The sequence below is a fragment of the Cololabis saira genome, chromosome 21, assembly GCF_033807715.1.
Source record: "Cololabis saira isolate AMF1-May2022 chromosome 21, fColSai1.1, whole genome shotgun sequence".
NCBI classification, from domain to species: domain Eukaryota; kingdom Metazoa; phylum Chordata; class Actinopteri; order Beloniformes; family Belonidae; genus Cololabis; species Cololabis saira.
In genome coordinates, this window is record NC_084607.1 from 30,954,350 (window position 1) to 30,973,841 (window position 19,492).

General features: G+C 46.1%; 2 protein-coding genes and 1 pseudogene across 3 annotated transcripts; all 3 read right to left on the reverse strand.

Moving 5' to 3' along the window:
* Window positions 1-19,492, reverse strand: part of LOC133421573 (nucleolar protein 58-like) — a 254,014-nt pseudogene that overhangs the window by 33,623 nt on the left and 200,899 nt on the right.
* On the reverse strand, window positions 876-10,912 carry LOC133421653 (nuclear factor interleukin-3-regulated protein-like). Of its 2 annotated transcripts, none has more exons than XM_061711343.1 (2): window positions 10,616-10,912; window positions 876-5,051 (listed from the first exon to the last, which is right to left on the reverse strand). In XM_061711343.1, exon 2 carries the CDS (start codon window positions 4,671-4,673, stop codon window positions 2,808-2,810), a length of 1,866 nt encoding a protein of 621 aa, XP_061567327.1. In that variant the 5' UTR covers window positions 4,674-5,051; window positions 10,616-10,912; the 3' UTR covers window positions 876-2,807. The 2 variants fall into 2 exon arrangements, with proteins under 2 accessions (XP_061567327.1, XP_061567328.1); XM_061711344.1 differs by lacking the exon at window positions 10,616-10,912 and adding an exon at window positions 9,714-9,867.
* Window positions 15,505-18,576, reverse strand: nfil3-6 (nuclear factor, interleukin 3 regulated, member 6). Its single transcript, XM_061712248.1, has 2 exons — window positions 18,306-18,576; window positions 15,505-17,495 (listed from the first exon to the last, which is right to left on the reverse strand). Exon 2 carries the CDS (start codon window positions 17,385-17,387, stop codon window positions 16,218-16,220), a length of 1,170 nt encoding a protein of 389 aa, XP_061568232.1. The 5' UTR covers window positions 17,388-17,495; window positions 18,306-18,576; the 3' UTR covers window positions 15,505-16,217.

A 19,492-nucleotide genomic window follows, 5' to 3' on the forward strand; every position in this document is an offset into this window, starting at 1 on the left:
TAAGATTATTTTAATTTAAGCTATCTATTTTTTATTAATTTTAATGTATTTTATTGATTTAATTTGCCTGAAGATGATTATTTTGTACTTTTGTCTGTTTGAATGGTTGTGTTAAAAACATAAATCAGACGTTACTCAACAGTTACTCAGTACTTGAGTAGTTTTTTCACCAAGTACTTTTTTACTTTTACTCAAGTAATTATTTGGATGACTACTTTTTACTTCTACTTGAGTCATATTATTCCGAAGTAACAGTACTTTTACTTGAGTACAATTTTTGGCTACTCTACCCAGCTCTGTTAAGCAGTCAAAAGTAGGTTTGGAAGCAGCATCATTAATGTCTCTATTTCTTGGCTGCATGTGTTTTCTGACTTCGTGTGATAACACAGTTCCCTCCTGCTGATACAGGTATCTAAAAAGATATGTTTTTATGGATTATGATATGAAAGAAGATCATTAGTAAGGTTACACAAAAGCAGATAACGAGTGCGCTACTTATTGAACAAAGACATCTGTCTGCAATCGTTTTGGTTCGTCCTTTAGGTAAAGCATTTATTGTTCACAGTCTGGCAACAGGAGCCGTGTTCGTGAGCATTTACTGTAGGCTCCAGGAATCTGACCAATCAGGAAACGCTGAAGCCTGGCGTGTTTCTGAAGTACTCTAATTACAGGCTGGGTGCAAAGCTGCTCTGAAGGTGCCAGAGATTAAAATGACATTAGCAAAAATTAGCGTAATGACACCGTTTTAAAGGCAGCATGTCGTGGACAGACTGATGCTCCCCATCGTGGACTAAACGGTTGCTTAGTAATCTGATTTAACTGCACACGAGCAAACAAACACCAAGGGACTAAAAAGAGAGACTCAAAACAGGATATTTCTTGATATGTTCAGACCAACATGTTATGTTGGTTTTTTTCTTTATTTTCCTTGCTCCAATCTTCCACAATGAACATTAGTGTCTTTACATACATATTCATGTCAAAAGGAAGCGATGGCAATGAGCAACCAGACCAACCACCACCCACCTCTGAACAGCACACCATCATTGACAGTTTTTTTTTTTGTGTTTTTTTTTTTCTTTTCCATTTTCAAAAACCATCAGAAAAACCACAAATATTTCCGATTAATACACACTGAGAAGGTGGGGAGAGGGGGACGCGGGAATGAGGCTAATATATGTCATCACAGTCAGTGGGAGAAAAGACACAGCATAGAGGAAAACAAAACATCATCTAGACTAAAAAAGAACATATAAAACAATGAAAAATAAACATTACAGTGTTTGTGAAACTTTACATTTATACACAAGCACCAAAAAGCCAGATAATGGTACGTAGACATTAAAACTATAATCCAGTGAAGGCAATTCATCGACTACTATGAGAAAAAGGGATGAATGACCCATGAAAAGCAAAAATGAAGGCACGTGAGAAACAAGGGAAGCTCGGGATTAAGAAGTTTACCTCCGGCTCCTGTTGGAGGGTCGGCAAATTTGCTGTGTTTAAACTCAAATATCCAATTCCTCATGTTTGGTCACACTACAAAAACCAGGTTTCACTGAAATGAAGATAAACAGTAGCTATGCAGGGCTCCTTGCCTCGGCCTTCACGCATGAAAACCCCTCGTGAACTCAGTGCACTGTAGTGTGTGTACATAAATGGGACTACATTCATCCCAAACATCCCATGACAACATGAAAGTTGACCCTCCAGGCTGCAACACGTACTGAAAAAGGTCTGTACACATTCCCCATCTATGTTCCCTTGGGCCTTTTTTTTTTCTTCATCATCATCTTCTTTTTATACAAGGATGGGTAAGTTAAAGGGTAGGGAAATAAATACATTGAACTACTGAATGGTAACAACGACACAGGGTGATTGATAAAGCTCAAATAAACTCGAGGCTCACAGCCTGCAGCTGGTGAATTCCACCAAATATTTAAAGGCTTGTTAAAGGTTTATAAATCCAAACGTTTTTAATGAGACCAACGGCCTCAGGGAACAGACAACGCGTTCTCCATTCAGTGCTGCTGGCAGTCCAAAGTGGACGACCGTTTCTGTGTAAACAGGGTACCAATTAACAAAACAATACCAAATATTAACAATCAAGAGAGACGTTTTCGTTTTAATGGGTTCTGTAGCAACGGCAGATTGCTACATAACTGCAGGGAAGTGGAGTTTTGTTGAATTTGTATCCAAACTTCTTTCCAAAATATATGTTTATAGTAGATACATATATCACAGTTATATACAAAACAAGTCCTTGAAAAATAAAGATGATGGTGAATTTTTGTCATGAAAAAGATGGCGGGGGAGAGTACGGGCTGGGAGAGGTAGGGTCTGGGAAGAGGTATGGAACTCAATGTGTGTAGTGTTGGTAGTATTGGTGCTTCTTTGGTCGAGGGGCAGTCCCCGGTTTACGTTTGCATTTGATTTTTAGTTAAGGCAGAGAGCCATATCTACAGCTGGATATGTACCAAATTACTTCTACATTCCTTTTTCTGAATTATCAAAATGTGCTTTCTTTCACTGACGCACTCTCTTGTACTGTGTTGAATGACAAAAGTATAAAAAACCTGGCGTTCCATCCCTCCTCTCATCACATAAACAAAAGTGCTTCTGTAAGTATGGAGAGGATGTACGAAATGACAAAACTGTACAATATATACACGTATGATACAGTCCTACGATACGTCCAGCCCTGCGCCCGGGGCTTGAGGAGGACAGTCTGTTGTAGGGCGAAGGCATGGCGGTAGGGTAGTTCTTAGAGGAGACGTTGTGTCCTTAAGTTCTTAAGTGAATTTCACCTAATCTCGCCTCTTGATTCGTCGTCCACCATTGTCTTTTTTCGTGCTTACCGTCCTTGCCCCGACCCCCGACACCTCCTGTCTGCAGACCGTGCTCGGGCTCTCCCGTGAAATGTTCTGTGTGATCGGGAGGGACAGGTACGGGTGCTGGGGGAAGGGAGGCGGCGTCGCAGACGGAGGGGAAGTCGGGGACTCCTGGCCGGAGCAGTTGCCGCCGCTGCTGCCGCCGCTGCTCCCCGTGCTCATGGCTCTGTGTTTGAGTCTCAGTTTGTGGGGCAGTGCCGTCCCCCGCACCTCCCCCTGAGGATCCCAGCCCTGGCCCTGCGGGCAGCCGGAGTACTGGGACATGGAGGAGGCCGGGTGGAGAACGCTGGACAGATGCTGGTTCTGGGAGCCGCCCATGTCCGAGCAGGACAAAGAGGGGGATTCCTCTTCGTCCGTGGAGACATCTTTGTCGCCCTCGCTAGAAGTCGTGTCCTTGCTGTAAGAGGTGGACTGGCTTCGGTAATAAGCATCAGTTCTTGGCCCGCCTTCGTAGCTGAGCACGGGGGGCTCCTCGTCTTGTGTGCTGAGGTATGAATGATGAAGCTGTGAGAGGTGATGGTACAGATGGGAGTGGCTGACTCCCTCCACTTGCTCGCTGAGGAACTCTGCAGGAGAGTCGCTCTCCCGCTGGTGCTGCTGCTGCTGCTCCTGCTCGCGCTGGTGCTGGGAAAGCTGGCACACTCGGTACATCTGTCTCTCTTTGGCGTCGTCGTCGCATCCGTCCGACAGCTCGTACGGAGGGGAGTCTAACGTCTTCCTGTCCAGTTGCCTGGTCACCTCGGCCAGACTCTCTGACGAGCTCTCGCTGATGGACTGCGGCGCTTGGCTGACACAGGTCTGGCCGCTCTCGCCGCTCTGTTTGGAGGCGGCCTGGAGCTCCGCTTCCTGAGGCCTGGACGCGTTATCTACCGGATAGGAAGTGCTGCTGGAGCCGTAGAGGATGACACTCCTCTGGGCAGGGTGGGGATTAGCCTTGATGGAGGTAACAGACTCCTGATGGGGTTGTGGTTGGAGGAGGGAGTGCTGCTGCTGCTGCTGCTGCTGCTGCTGCTGCTTCTGGCTGTGATACACCGCATCCATCTCCTGAATATGGTGGTGCGTGGGTAAGGGGGCCACGCCGCTGCGGATGTTGAACATAATCTGCGTGGTGGTGCCGTTGACGATGTCCATCTCCAGCCTGTCCATCTCCAGCCTGTCGCCTTCCTGCTTGATCTCGAAGGGCATGGGGTCCGGGCTGTCCCTGGACGAGCCGTCGGACATGTCGGAGAGGGAGCCGCGCGGGGAATACTTCACCAGCTGCCTGTGGCCCTCGCTGCGGCCCTCCGTTTCAGAGGAATCAGAGTTCATCATCACCTGAGAGCTACTGGAGTAGTACTGGGCAGAGGAGGAGGAGGAGGAGCTCCCACTTCCTGTGCTCTTACCCACACCGATCTGTTGGCTCTTCTCGATGTAGGACGCTGTGCTGATGAGGCCAAAGCGCAGTTTCAGCTGGAGCAGCTCCGTCTTGAGCCTCACATTCTCATCATTCAGTGCTATTACGCGGTTTTCTAAAACCATGTCATTGAGCCGCCGCTTCTCCCGGGAGCGCTTGGCCGCTTCGTTGTTCTTGCGGCGCTTCTCCCAGTAGGAGGCGTCCTTCTTCTCGTCGGAGATGAACTCCCGCTTCCGCCGGCAGGAAGAGTTGGGCTTGGGTTTGATGAGACGGCCCATGCGAGGGGTCGTCCCCGGGTGAGAGGACAGAGACTCAGTCTCGTAACTGTCGAAATTGTCAATGTTTAAGTCATTCCCTGAGGAAGAGAGTGCTGAATTCAGATTTTCCATTCTGGTGTCGCGGTAGCCAGGTTGGAAAGTTGAGGTCGTGATGAAAGCGCTGCGCCTGTGTGGTTACACGGGGAGGGGACTCAAGTGTCCAAATAAGACACAAAGAACTGAAGCTCCGGATTTGCAACCCTCATTTATCCACTTGCAGGGTTCTTTGCTCAGACTCCAACAGACCCTGAGTGGATCAGATCAGTCCTCCCGTTTCGCTTTGTATTCTTGCTTTTGTCAGATGTTCAAGGTTTAGCTGGCGGAGGAGTGTCCTCGGTCTGCACACCAACAGCCGGATGTAGGTCGGGCCGTCTACCTCAGCGTGTCGGTCTCTCGGGGAGCTTTACTCCGTCTCCGTGATTCTTCTGCAGCTCACTGCAAGATGAAAGGCTGCGGAGATTTAAAAAAAGAAAGGAGAGAAGTGTTAATCCACATGGACTCCATTTTTCACTTTCATATCAGACTTACAACTTTTCCTTTAATGTTACTCTTAAAAATATTCTCTTTTTTCGTTTTTTTTGAGTATGCATACTGATCAAAGATGGACGTTTTAGCGTGCGCAGCTTCCCTCTGCTGTTATGGCATGTCTGGCCTTTATTTACGTCGTCACCACTGGCAACCGCTGAATGGTTGTGAGACCTCGGCGTCTGACCTTCTGGCCCTGCTATTGATCTGATCCGTCTGCGGCCCGTGACCCCTGACTCCTCGCCCGGCGTGTTGATGTTGGCTTTTGTGATGTAACGCGGACAATGGGTTCATTGCAAGGCCGCCCAACCCTATTTCATCTCATCACCCGGGACTTAAAAAGCCATCTGCGAGACGTGTTGGAAAAATCTCAGCTCAGTTTTAGACAGCCGGGGGGCGACGCAGACGCCGGCTAATTATAAACTGCACACACACTCACCGATTTTTATTATTTTCTATTATTACCAGGTTACTTTCAAGTGGCTGGTGGGTACGTACTGCACCGTGGAATTAAAAGAATATGCCACCACAGAAACGGCATCAGTCTGAGCCACGCTGGGAGCATGGAAACTGAATTTGGAAGGATTAGCGCTTTTCTTTTTCCTTTGCTGGATGAGTATTTGAGTCAGACGGAGCCACGGCTGGCTCGGTAACGTCGCTGGGGGGGGATCCCGGCGAAGAATTTCCAAGCATTTCAATAAATTCATTAAAGAAAACCATGTGAGAGATTGGTTTTCCTCAAACTACGCCCATACGCTGCCACATCCCCACTCCCCCAACAAGCATTCACCCGCGAAAGAATGTAGCAGCATTCTCCACCACAACAACTCAATGCCAGATCAATGATGCAGAGTGAGCTGATAAGACAGACAAAGGCATCTGCTAATGCAGGTCAAGGATAAAGAAGCTGAGACTCTGGAGAGAGCTTTGGAGGTGTGGAGGGGGGGGGACAGCTGGGTAGGTGGGGTGCGGATAAATATAGGTCAAGGGCCCCTTGAAAGAAGGAAGGTGGAGAAATGGCAGGAACCACCATGAAGGTTTCAGTCGGGGGAAACTAGAAGGTGCTGGGAAGACGCTCAGACGATGGTGACGGATACCGCAGGGCTCAGACGCTGCGAGTTCCAACCTGCGAGCTGAACGGGTGTGTCTTTTCCAATAAAGTACCGTACTGTTACAGAATTTAGGTCAAAACCATAAAACGTGGATGGGATCCTTCCCAGTGATTCCTCTTGTTTTGGCACCAGACTTTGGACGGTATGATAAGCCGTCCCCGCCGGCCACACAGCAGCATCTTATCAACATATCCAGTATACCCAGAGGGGAATTATCAATGGCTGGTATAATGCTCACAATGCCATTTTCTCCCTAACTGAAAACTGGGCCACAATGTAATGGATCGCTGTAACCTCTGAGCCCTCAAACAGTCCTGGAAGAGTTGTTGTTGCTATTTTAGGGGATTTTCTTCACTTCCTGATTCATCTTGAATAAATGTGTTTTTTTTTCTTTCTTTTGTTTTTCACGAAAATTCAGCGAACGTAACCACATTTTGTCAGCAGGTTGTGTAAATGTTTGTTACTCAGCATCTACACTGCCTGAATGTATGATCTCCTGATGTGTCAAGGTGTTGACGCCAATTTTTCTCCACCTCTTCCACAGATACAACACTGGGAAATATATATACCTGTATATATATATATATATATATATATATATATATATATATATATATATATATATATATATATATATATATATATAAATAATAGCAGCAGAATATGGGTTTCCACTGATTGCATAACATTCACCCTTCTTTAATCCATTTTGATTATCCAATTAATTTATTATCAATTGAACAAAAGTTAAGAATTAAAGCTAGAAAGAGTAATACATTTATCCTAAACACTAAACCTTTTCCAGGGGCTTCAGACATGTGCCAGTGGTGCACGGGAGAGGCTGAACGGGGAGGGAGGGAGAGATTTTTCCGTCTGTCCCACTGACCCAGAAACCAGGGAACCGGCCGCGTTCCGTAAACACAAGTCTCGCTTCCTCCATTGTAGGCGTCCCTGAAAATGTGGGTCAGCTTGTGTGACGGGGATGCAAAGCAGCAGAAGGAGAGAAGGAAACCAGGGACGATAAGGGGCGATAAAAAAATAAAAAAACCAGAGGGAAGTGCGGCGAATTAGAGAGAATATCGACAAATGTGCAAAGCACGTGGAGCGCAGACAAAGAGGAGGCGCGGATCGATGAAGGAGCGCCAAAACAAAGAAGAGGATGGTAGAGGGAGGACATTGGATGCAGTTTTCCGTGTCTCATCGGTGTGGCAACAGGGACAGTGTTGGTATTACATTGATGTGTCACCCATAGCAACCAGAGGGGTCTGCACGGATCCCACCTGGATCTGATTCTGCGCTCCAGAGCAGATGGCGCAGAAACAACGTTCCCTGACAACGGGAGGGTTAATTGACGTCAGCCAGTGCGCATGTTTCATATCTCTCTCCTGGGTGAAGGGGACACGGTAATGACCTCTGGTGTTCTATTAGTCTCAGCAGAGATCACGCTGCGCACGTCGCTCGGATTTTCTCCTTTCCCTAATTGACGCCTTTATTATTTAACCTAAAAAAACATGTCAATCACTAGAATAAAGTATTGTGGTCTAGGTTTCACATACTCTCCCTGTCTTTGCACTGGCGTTTATTTACATTTTTATGTTCTGGAGACAAATAAAGCCGGAAAGCCATGTGCAGGCTTTTTTTTTTTTTTTTCCTTTGCGATCAGGGAAGAATGCGTTGAGACTTCACATGTCATCGCCAGGTCCCTGCGGCACTTGTGGAATGATAGCACGGTAAAAGACTCCCGAGCTGCATTCCGACACAGGGCTGCAGGGTCCACGCCGCAGGACTCTAAATGTGGAAATGAGCTTTGGACACAGAGTTCAAATAACGACCTACACGTGCGTCAGGAAATGAGAGCAGGTCTGGCATGGAGAGGGGGGGGGGGCGCATCCTTCACAGACAAGGAGAATGATGACACCCCTCTCCCAACAGTAGGGCATGTGGTGGGGGGTCATGGGCGGGGTGCGCCTTCATGAAATCAGAGTCTGGAAGCAGACTTCCCAGGAAAAAAAGATGTCAGGGGGGTGGGGGTGAAAGATCTGGGGGAGAAAGTCAACGAGGCGAGGCGGAGACCGACCCCAGCCGGATCCCTGCTCCAAGAGCGCACAGGCCGTTTCTCAAAAAAAGGAAACGGCGGAGTGACTCGCTCCATGTGTTGCGCCAGTCACATGGGATCCCCTGGCCTACTAAATGCTGTAACTCGGCTTTTCTGCTGGCTCCAAAAACCACAGAACGATAACAAAGCCAGGCCCTCATCTTTCTTCCCCCCGTCCTACATGTGCCAGGAAACCCCGACGAAGTCAAGGAGCACCAAAGTAGGACAGAATGGAAACTGTGACCATGAATAACCCTCACACATTTTTTTACTTAGTTCAAGTGCACCATTACACATTGATTTAATCTGACCTTCATTCACACAGATCAGTTATCTGTCTCATTTGGAAACTCATTCCCAAACCAAAGTGACACATTTGGACGCCATTCATTCATTTGCGCCGCGCGGCTCAAATGCCGGTGCCAGTCTGCTGTTCCTGTCCGGCCAGTGCCGGGCTCTTTGTTGTGGCCTGGCGAGGATTTATTTCGGTAGTGTTCAGATTCTGCTCTTTCCAGTCAGCGGCGGCTGTGCACCTCTCCCCCCCTCTCCCCCCTCTCCCCCTCCCTCCCCCAGGACCGATGTGACCTACATTCGGAGCTGGCACCGAGACCCGGCGCGTCCGCCAACCAACTGGCAGCAGGCGCGCACCAGCGCGCAGCGCTGCATAGCAGCAGACCGCGGCTTTCCACTGATTGCATAATCTGCGCCCTTCTTTAATCCATTTTGATTATCCAATTCATTCATTATGCAATCTCCAATCTCTGTCCCCTCCAGACGGAGCACACTCAAGACTGAAAATGTGCAAAAAAAAGGCCACTTATGAAGACAAGGGCGTTCTGATGTTTTGATTAACAAAAAATTAATTGTCTCTATTTCTTATATCAATCTAAACTTGAGTTAAATTTATGCCACTTCTAAGTGCCCACGTGCAGTTTGATGGAGGACAGCTACAATTCTGTGTGGACATAGATGGCCAGACCTGCTTGTTCTCTTCCACACTTAAAAATACAAGGCTTGTAATTAATGATGTTAAACAATGCCGGACTTCCAGCCAACAGGATTTCTCCCCGCATGAAGTTCACTTTGAGGTCACGGTGCAGACTATTGTCCCGGCGCACCTCTTCGGACAGGTATACATGCAGGTCCGCCAAGTCATAAATATATGTCCGGGCTGAGCAGCACATGGGCAGAAATATGTAACCCCGCCATGCAGCCTCCTTTGTTACACTGTCTGACAAATCGTGTTCATGCATATTTCATCGGATCCTCAGTCATGCGCGGCGCCTCCAACTGTGCCATGAAATTCACCCGTGTCTCCAAAAAAAACACAACGCGTACCCCGATCATAAATTGCCCAGGGAGTTGCATCCGAACCCTCACCTATCCGGCAGCCTGCGGGGATTCGCTTCTCCTTCAGCCGCTAAGGGATCCGGGACTCCGGGACTCAGAGGTCGGAAATAAAAGCGGGGTCGGTGTTGCGCGCACTTGGACCCAACGCCCTGTGTAGGGTTAACCGGAGACTGCACAGCCGCGTTAACCTTTACAAAGAGCTGCTACACGTGACGCGCAGAAGTGTGTCCTCACTGCCTGCAGTTTTTTTTCTCTCTCTCCTTTTTTTTTTCTCTCTAGCCTACTAACCCACAAGACAGCGATTGTATGTAGGGTAAAGGTTGATTTATGGTCCCGCGTTACACCGACGCAGAGGCTACGGCGTAGGGTACGCGGCGACGCACACCGTGCAGTCGACCCTATGCCGTCGATTTAACGCAGAACCATAAATCCGGCTTTGAGCCACGGCTCCACGCACTTCTCGCAAACATTTGAACCTGACATTTAAGACTCGCTTTGGATTCTATTCATAGATAATAAAAAATAATACTTGGCGCAACTTTTTAATAATGATTTTGACCTATTCCCATTCACACCTCTGTAGGTTAGTTATATGACAAAACAAAAGCAGGCGTTTCCTACGAGGAAAAGCGGGCCGTGAAGGCGCACTGCATTACAACACCATAACATCGCGGCGTGGTGCGTTGACCGTGCCTGGTTATCGGCATTCACCTCCATGAATGCGTTTCCATCCCCCCCCCCCAAAAAAGAAAAACATAGGAATCTCAGCAACAAGCCACCCACTCCGCCCAGATACGGAGGCAGACGCACCCAAGCATCAAAAACAAACCCAGACAAAAAATAATAATAATTAAAAAAAAATAAAATTAAAATATACAGACACATAAATATAGGAATACGCTTTTTTTTGTAATTTATAAATGAAAACTTACCGTTTTCGCATTAAATAACAGAATCCAGTGAGGGAAAGCGTCCTGCTTCAGTCACAATCCGCTTTTTCCCATATGTCGTCAGCTCTCTCTGTGTTTCTATCTCTCTTTCTCTCACTTCCAAAAACAGCAGCTCTGCTGTGCTGTGCTCTGTGTGCGCAGGTAGATGCGAGAGTCTGGAGCGGATCCTTGTTGTGGTGCGCTCCTAACGTCACGCTGCTCCAATTCCTCCCTCACTCTATTTTTCTCCTCATTTCCTCCTCTCGCTCTCTCTCTCTCTCTCTCTCTCTCCTTCTCGCCCAGAGTCTCTGAATGTATGTTAGTAGGTCAGTTGTTGCATAACAGGACGCTTTGGGTGCCTAGTCACGTTTTTTGTTTCTCTCTCTCTCTCTCTCTGGGCTCTGCCCCCTCCCTTTCTCTTCAAATCCTGTTGCAGGAGCTGGAGCTGGCGGAGGGGAGGGGGGGATGGGAGGAGATCTGGGCCGGACCAGGCACCCTGCCAGCCCACCAGTACCATGAAGGCCTGTGTGATACCCGTAATAAGGTTAGCAGACAGAAAAATGCAGCCCACGGTGGAAACACATGCAGGAACAAGTCCTGTACCAGAGCCTGAGAAGGAGAGGCTGCTGGGTGAACAACCAGTCCAGATGTTCAGCCCTTGTGCTCACGTCAAACTAATTTATGGAAGGAAAGATGTTAAAAGAAGTTTTGACATTTTGAGAAACAATTTGATTTCATAAAGTACGGAAGACGTACAGATTTAATCGTTAAACCTTTTTCTTTCATGTTTCCATTTCATAATGACTACAGTTCGCTACTGATATGGTTATAATTGAATGAATGAATGAATGAAGTTTATTCAGTCATTGCAACACAAAACAACACAAAAAAAAACATTGTACACAGCATTAACATTTCATACCAAAACCAAAAAAATGTGTTGACCGACCTCCAGAAAACCAAAAAGAGAATAGAAAAGCAAAGAAACAACAAAAGGCAAAGAAACAATAGAAAAGCAAAGAAACATTTACAGATGGTCAATTACACTTATAAGCTTCAAAAATAGCTTTACAAACCATTTTCTTAAATACAACAAAATAATGACATGTTTTTAAATTTGATTGATTAATGTTTTGATGCAAATAAATAATAATACTTCAATTCAATTTTATTTGTATAGCGTCTAATACAACAAAAGTTGTCTCTAGGCGCTTTCCAGAGACCCAGAACATAAACCCCCGAGCAATTATTACATAAGGTAAAAACTCCCCTAGTGGGATAAAAACCTTAAGCCAAACAGAGCAAGGAAAAACTCCCCTTTAGGAGGGAAGAAACCTTGAGCAGGACCAGGATCATAATGGGGGACCCTCCTGCCGGAGGCCAGACTAATAGATAATAGATTTTTACCAATATACAGAACGAAGAACACATACACTGTGGAAAAATCCAAGACTTTCATAGACTTGCAGTTTAATCAAAGTTTGAATGGCCACACATATTTATTTTTCTTTCTCTTTAATAATATGCAAAGAAATAATACATGGAGAGTATTCGAGGTTAATTGATTAATTAGTTGGCTGATTTTATTCCACAGAATTAGAAAAATAACCCATGTTGGTCAACCTCAAGATAGTATGTATCCAAAACAAAAATACACAAGCAAAAGTCAGTAAGTTTCTAAAAACGTACTTGAGTAATGTCTTGTGAGTGATCGTACGCCCCTCGTCACGAGTGGACCAACATGTCCTTATAATCACCGAGGAAAATCTCTGCAGCTCAGTGAGGGAAACCAGAGACATAACATGTCATATTGTATTTACACGAACAAGCAGAGAATACTGTCACAACAGAAGTGTGTGACTGCCACTCAGAAGCGTCCGACTTTGTTGTACTGCAGCGCCCAGACTCCGTTCCCTCCTCACGCACCGAATATTGGAGTTAAATAAGCTCCTCCGGACAGAATGGAACCATTTTGTGTGATTGAAGCACATGTTTTCGTTTATGCAGCAGGAATGCACGTCATGTTGGCAGTGACGAAGCCTTGGAAAGGACTCACACAAAGAGCCGGGGAGATTTTTTTTCATCTCACTCATCTGATTTAAGCGGTAACCTTTGGGTTGGCTTTTGAATAGACGTCAACAGTTGAATGGTTTTCAGTCACGGGGGGGGGGGGGGCATGGAGAGTGTGAGACTTGCTCCAGGAGGGGAGCCAGATGTACTCGACGAGAGCAATCTGCTCGGCAATTGTTTCAGACTCTTTCAGCAGCTAGGATGTAATTGCAGGAAGGAAATCTTTCATTTAACGGTTTATACGAAATAACATTTGTGCTCATTTGAGACGGTCAAATAGCAGTAGTCTCTGATGTGAGCTGAGTGTCTGCTCAGCATCTCCCAGTGAAGTGGATTATCCACAGAGAGATTAAAACAGGCTAATAGTGGCTGAATGGATGCCTGGAAAGCCGTCTCCTGCTGTAGATGTGTCCATGAACTCCTTTTGTCTTCAAAGCTGCACTCCTGGCTGCAAAACACAAAACCAGGAATGAAACTGGGTTGAATACCTGACCTTCAGATAAAAATGTAGCCTCCGCCACATTTGTTCATATTACAGTAACATTCGTGGAGTAGTTATTGTGACGCATCCTTGAAGGATTTGAGTTATTCTTTTACATTTGTAGACACATTTATTTGCTCTTATTTTCCGGCACGCTGCAGAAACTTGCAGAAAAGAGTGTTGTCATTATTGCTCTTTTTCCACGTTTTCACTGCGGCCATTTTTTGTTTGTTTGTGTTTTTCGATCACCATTCCTTTGCATTGCTTTGTTTCCTTCTTTAGGAGGAGACGAGCCAGTGCAGAAGGAGCAAAGGCATTGGCCGTGAACTTGGATCCCCCTCCCCCCATAAAAACACACACTCCTGGTTTCTCGTCTCTGCATCGCTCCCTCTCTCTCTCCCTCTCTTTTTGCTTCCCAGCCTTATCCCCACCCTAACCCAACATTTTCCCCTTCTAGCAATGTCTGTAAGCGTTCCCATGGCAACTGTCGCACTGCCTGCCTAGCAACAGGCTTTATCCTTTCATTGGGGAAAAATGGGGGGAACAGAATAAGCAAAAGAAGGGGTTGTAGGAAAGAAGGCTTTTTCTTTCTTGTGAAATGGGTGTGAGGATGTAGACCAGGGCAGCAGTGTAACAGCAGTGTGTTGCGGTATATTCATTAAATCAGGCTTGCATCTTCTCTCTGCTACACCTGTACTTTATGACCTGTAACTGCCACAGCCGTCTCAGTTGAAACTGGTCAAATAGTCATTTCTTTTACTTTATTTTGGGGGGGAAACATGAAACCGAAAGTACCGTTCCTATATTTCAAAGACTATTCTCATAAACAGGTTGTGTAATTGCAGAATAAATCTCCATTCCTCCCAACTCCCTCCAATTTAAAAGCTGTACCTGCATTGCAACCTGATGAGAGCGTCATCGCCGTGGTGATAAAACGATGATGACAGATGCCAAGCTGAATAAATTGCTGGAGGATTCATTATAACAAAGTGGAAGTGTCTTGAAATGGAGGCGTGCGCTATTGCAGTACATTTTAGCATTAGTTTATTCTGTTAACCTTTTCAGTTGCAGAGCACCTGTGTTTCCTGAATGCATGACGGGGGCTGGATGTAACATCGTCAGCAGGCGAACTTGACTTGTAGCAAACAGGAACAATAAAAATGACCATCATTTATGGCATCTTTAGCACGTTGTTGGAGCTGGGGCTTTGGTGCACTCTGGTCACGATGAGAGAAATGTCTTTGCTGCCCTCTGCTGGCGACTTAAAAGCCTGTTTTTCATCTTGGCACGAAGAGGTTTTGTGGTTGCTGTGGTTTTTTTGTTTGGTTAAATCTTTGCATGAAGGTTTTTCTAGAAACAAATAAGGTCTATGCAGCTTCAGACTCTCGTGTTTAAAGCTGTGAGAAGGAAAAAGAGCATGAGCCGATCTTTTGCTGATACATTTTTGCCACAGTTTGCAACAGTTGCCGTGTGGAGGGAGCGTCTGCAAGGCCTCATGGTATCCATTCCTTGTTAACACCGGTTCTCCAGCTCGTATAAACGAACCCCCCATGTTTTGAAGGTCTCTCTTAAAACAGTTGAGGAACAGCAGGAGCACACGCTGTCTCCGTCTGGCTGGCTGGCGGCCCGGGTTGCCGCCTGCAGGGACTATGGCAGAGGTCCCTGCCAAATGCACAACCCTCTCCTCGCCGCCTGCATTTGTCAGCACTTGTTCCATCACACTGTGCCCTGCTCTCCGTAACACCTCATCACCCTCTCCTTCATCCCGTAGCATATAAATCATTTCCTGGATCAGGTTATGTCAAGAAGTGTTTCACATAAACGCATTGAGCTGTTTCGCTCTGTCATCTCGGGTTGTTGAACTTGATCCTCGACTGCTTTTACTTTTAGAAACGGCACTATTAACAACCTGGAAACTATACAGGACTGTCTCAGAAAATTAGAATATTGTGATTTTCTGTAATGCAATTAAAAAAACAAAAATGTCATACATTCTGGATTCATTACAAATGAACTGAAATATTGCAAGCCTTTTATTATTTTAATATTGCTGATCATGGCTTACAGCTTAAGAAAACTCAAATATCCTATCTTAAAAATTAGAATATTCTGGGAATCTTAATCTCAGCAATATTAAAATAATAAAAGGTTTGCAACATTTCAGTTGATTTGTAATGAATCCAGAATGTATGACATTTTTGTTTTTTTAATTGCATTACAGAAAATAAAGAACTTTATCACAATATTCTATTTTTCTGAGACAGTCCTGTAAATGATGTTCTCATAATTTGACTCCGTGGAAAGCATGACACATATTGAAATGATTACATCACCACCATGATATTGTATCTGTCAAATGTATTTATTCTTTTTATATGAAAATGAACAAAGAGACATGTAATTCTTGTCACCTTTAGTACAGACAACAGTAAAGAGGAAGTAAAACCTTTCCAGACCGTGCAGTGGTGTAAAACAAGAGAACTACACAAGTTACAGTGTTTGTTTTTTTTGTAAAACATAGTGTATTCCATGAAAATACAACGAGACACAAGTCACATGACATGTTTTCTGAGAGTAACTTCAGCCGTCAGGCTCTGTGGTGTTTTATTCAGTTAATAACTGTCTCAGCAGACCGACCAATTAGTCGACTGCACTTCAGATATGTTAACGAAAGGATTTGTGGTTGATTCGGCTCCACTGCTCGGACTTGTAGACACTGAGTGTGTGAACATCTCCAGGTTGTGTGTGTTTGCTGTCACAGTGTATGGGATAGAGTCACGACGTTACACGAACCAGTCACAGACAGAAGTCACAGTTATGATCCCCGTGAGGAGCTGAGATTACAGTAAGTTGTTGTTAAACAGCAGATAATATGATGAGTGTCCAACAAGTTTAATATAACAGAAAGAAACGACACATTGTTAGATAGAGGTGAAAGTCCTTGTGAACGTGGTATAGTCCAGCGCTACTTTGTGCTGAATCGCTAGACTTTTTAACATTTATTTATGATAAAACTCTGTCCTTTAAAGTCCAGATATTAGCAAGCACTGGTCATCAGTTGATCTTGGCCATTAGCTGCTCTGTGAAAAGCTTCTTGAGCTGAGCCACTTCCTCGCTGAGAGAGGAGAGCTGGGACTTCAGGTAAGTGTTCTCGTGTTGGTACTGAGCCTCGCTCTGTCCGTGTGTGGGGGGTGTGTGAAGGCCGTAGCCGGCGGCGGTGGTTTGGTAGTGAGGCGAGTGCCTCTCCCTCCTCCCCTCGTCCCCCTCCAGCTGCTGGAGCCAGGAGCCGGGGCAGTGCCCCGCTGCCGTTTCCCCGCCGTTCGCTCCTCTGGGGGCCTCTCTGGGAAACTCCCGTCCCGCGGCGTTGGGGAGCGCGGGGCTGCGTCTGGCGCCGCCGGCGGAGTCGGCCATGCTGTCCAGCCCTTCGCTGATTCCGGGCGTCTTGAATCGCAGCTTGTGGGGGAGGTTTTTCATCCCCTCGGCTTGGTCCAGCTTCTCTTCGCTGAGCTCTGCGCTGTGGTGGACATCGGACGGTGAGTGATGCAGGTCGTAACCTTCCTCGGGTCTGTGGGGGGAAAACTTCCCGTGGTCGCTGAGCCGGTCGTCGAAGAAGACCGGGCTGCCGACGCTGGACCCCCCCGGCGTGGAGAAACCCGAGTCTTCAGATATGTTCCCCGCTTCCCTGTGGGTCCTGGTGTTCAGGGCCGTCTGGGTGTTGGCGTGGGGGGATCTTTGGAGGGCTCCGTCCCCTCTCGGGAGGTAGTAGTGAGGAGCGGGGGTCTGGTGAGGAGCTGCGGTGAGCTGCAGGATCTGTGGGCTGGAAGCGTCCTTCACCAGGCCGAACCGGAACTTGAGGGCCAGCAGCTCGGCCCGGAGGCGAGCGTTCTCCTCCAGCAGGGCCAACACCTGGCTCTCCAGGACCATGTCGTTCACACGCCGCTTCTCCCGCGAACGCTTGGCCGCCTCGTTGTTCTTCCTCCTCTTGTCCCAGTAGCCTTCGTCCTTCTTGTCGTGGGGAATGAACTCACGCTTGCGCCGGATGTTGGCGGGGGAGCTCTCCTTGCGTTTGGTGCCTACGGTGCGACCCAGCAGGGAGCGAGCCAGCAGGTTGCCGGAGGTCAGGATGGACACGGCGTCCTCTGTCCCCGCCGCAGGGGTCTCCATGGCATGGAGCACCGGGCCCTCCTGCTGGTCCCTCATCTCCTGGGACTCCTCTCCAAACATGATGCCTGCCAGGGCTTGGATGACTCTTCCTAGTGCAGCGGTGTTGGTGCTGAGGATCAGCTGAACTCTCAGAGACTCCTGGAAGTGAGAATGCAGCAACAGTGCCCCCTAGCGACCAAAGAGAGGGAAGGAGAGGCAGAGGGATTTAGTGGTTACGCAAGAGCCATTACAACACAATATTATGTAATCCCATTACATCTCTGCAATAAAACGGGAGCAACTTGTACCATAACCTTACCAGCTCCATTACATGTTCAGTATGATACAACTGCTTATTTAAAGTTCAAAGATCTTCATCAACAGCTCACTTGCACTGCTTTAGTTTATGTCACCTTTTTTACAGCCCAGAAGTAAATCCTGATTAGAAGGATAGATTTTTTTAATATAATTTTTTTTAAAATCAGAATCCAACCTACAATGACATTCAGTTAAATACTAAAACATTCCTCAGTTTACACTTTTTTGTGTGTACTGATGCCTAGATCCAGTTACTGGAGCAGTTTCCGGTCTGCCGGGGCTTCATGCCTCATCAGCACTGACCCACATGTCTAACAGGAACATGTCACTCTATAAATCGGCCAGCTTGAGCTGTCTCTGCTGACCTGATTCCGTTTTTCACCGCTTCACGGCTCAGATTTACAGATTACCAGGAAGCTGGAGGGATACATGGTTTCTAACAAGTTGGAATAGAAATAAAAAAGAGACCCAAAGAAAACAAACGCTTTACATTAAGCAGATGCGCTTTCAGTATAAACGATATGAGAATAAAAAGCTGAAAGATCATTACCACCAGTAATCTGAAAGCAGTTTAGATTGTTGTAATAAATTATACAATTTTAAATAAACTTGGTATTTAAAAAGAACAACCAAAAAAACAAACAAACTGAGAATAAGTGTCCCGTTTAGGAACTATTGTACCTCAGTGATCAGTCCTGTCCTCCGGCTGTCAGCTCGGTGTGTCAGTTGTGTTTTGGTCGGGTCCAGAGAGAAACGCCGTCCTCTGCTCCCTCCCGGGTTAAATAGCGCAGATCCACTCAGAGCTGTTACTTAATATTATGCGCGTCGCGGTGCGCGTCCACTCTGCTCCACTTGGAATGCCGCAGCTCGTATTTGTAAGGGCGAGTTCAGCCCAGGACGGTCCCTATCCTCGCCTGAACCAGCGGAGCTGCGCGGGGGCGCGGTGCGCGCTCCTGGCACCGCCTCCCTGTGCGCGCCCCCTCCCCTCCATCACACCCCCACCCATCCCTCTGCCATCACATCACATAACAGAGCATCATCATCATCATCATCATCATCATCATCATCATCATCATCATCATCATCATCATCATCATCATCATCATCATCATCCTCCTCTGAGCTGTGTGGCCACGCCCACCCCCGCTTAGGTATGGTTGTCGTAACAATTAGATAATGTTTAATGTTTTATGTCTACTTAAAAAGATTAAGGCAACTTTTTGCATGAGATTATTATATAGACCAAGAAAGACTAGTCTTTATATAAACTACTTAATTTTTTTGTATGTAAATAATACATTTTGCAAGCACAGTCAACTTAATTGTGTTAATTTTACTTTATCAAAATTATACGGAAGAGTATTAGGGCCATGCAGAAGAAAAAATATTTGAGAGGGGAAGATTTTATTTTTTTTTGCACTTCGAGAAAAAAGTCAAAATGTCGAGAAAAAAGTCGAAATGTCGAGAAAAAAACTTGAAACGTCGAGATTAATGTTGAAGTACAATTTCAAGAATGAAGTCAAAATTTCGCCTTTTTTCTCAACATTTCAACTTTATTCACGAAATTTTGAATTTTTTCTCAATATTTCGACTTTTTTCTCGAAATTGTACTTCAACATTATTCTCGACATTTCGACTTTTTTCTCCTCAACCTTTCGACTTTTTTCTCCAAATTGTGCTTCAACATTAATCTCGACATTTCCACTTTTTTCTCGAAGTGCACAATAAAAAAAATCTTCCCCTTTCAAATATTTTTTCTCCTGCATGGCCCTAATACTCTTCCGTAAAATTAAGTTGACTTTACTTGCGAATGAATTTTGTACATACTAAAAATTAAGTAGTTTATACAAAGACTAGTCTTTCTTGAT

What these genes read in the sequence shown, in the direction of transcription:
- LOC133421653 (XM_061711343.1), bottom strand. Translation starts at nt 4,673, where the DNA reads ATGGAAAATCTGAATTCAGCACTCTCTTCCTCAGGGAATGACTTAAAC.
- nfil3-6 (XM_061712248.1), bottom strand. Translation starts at nt 17,387, where the DNA reads ATGTTTGGAGAGGAGTCCCAGGAGATGAGGGACCAGCAGGAGGGCCCG.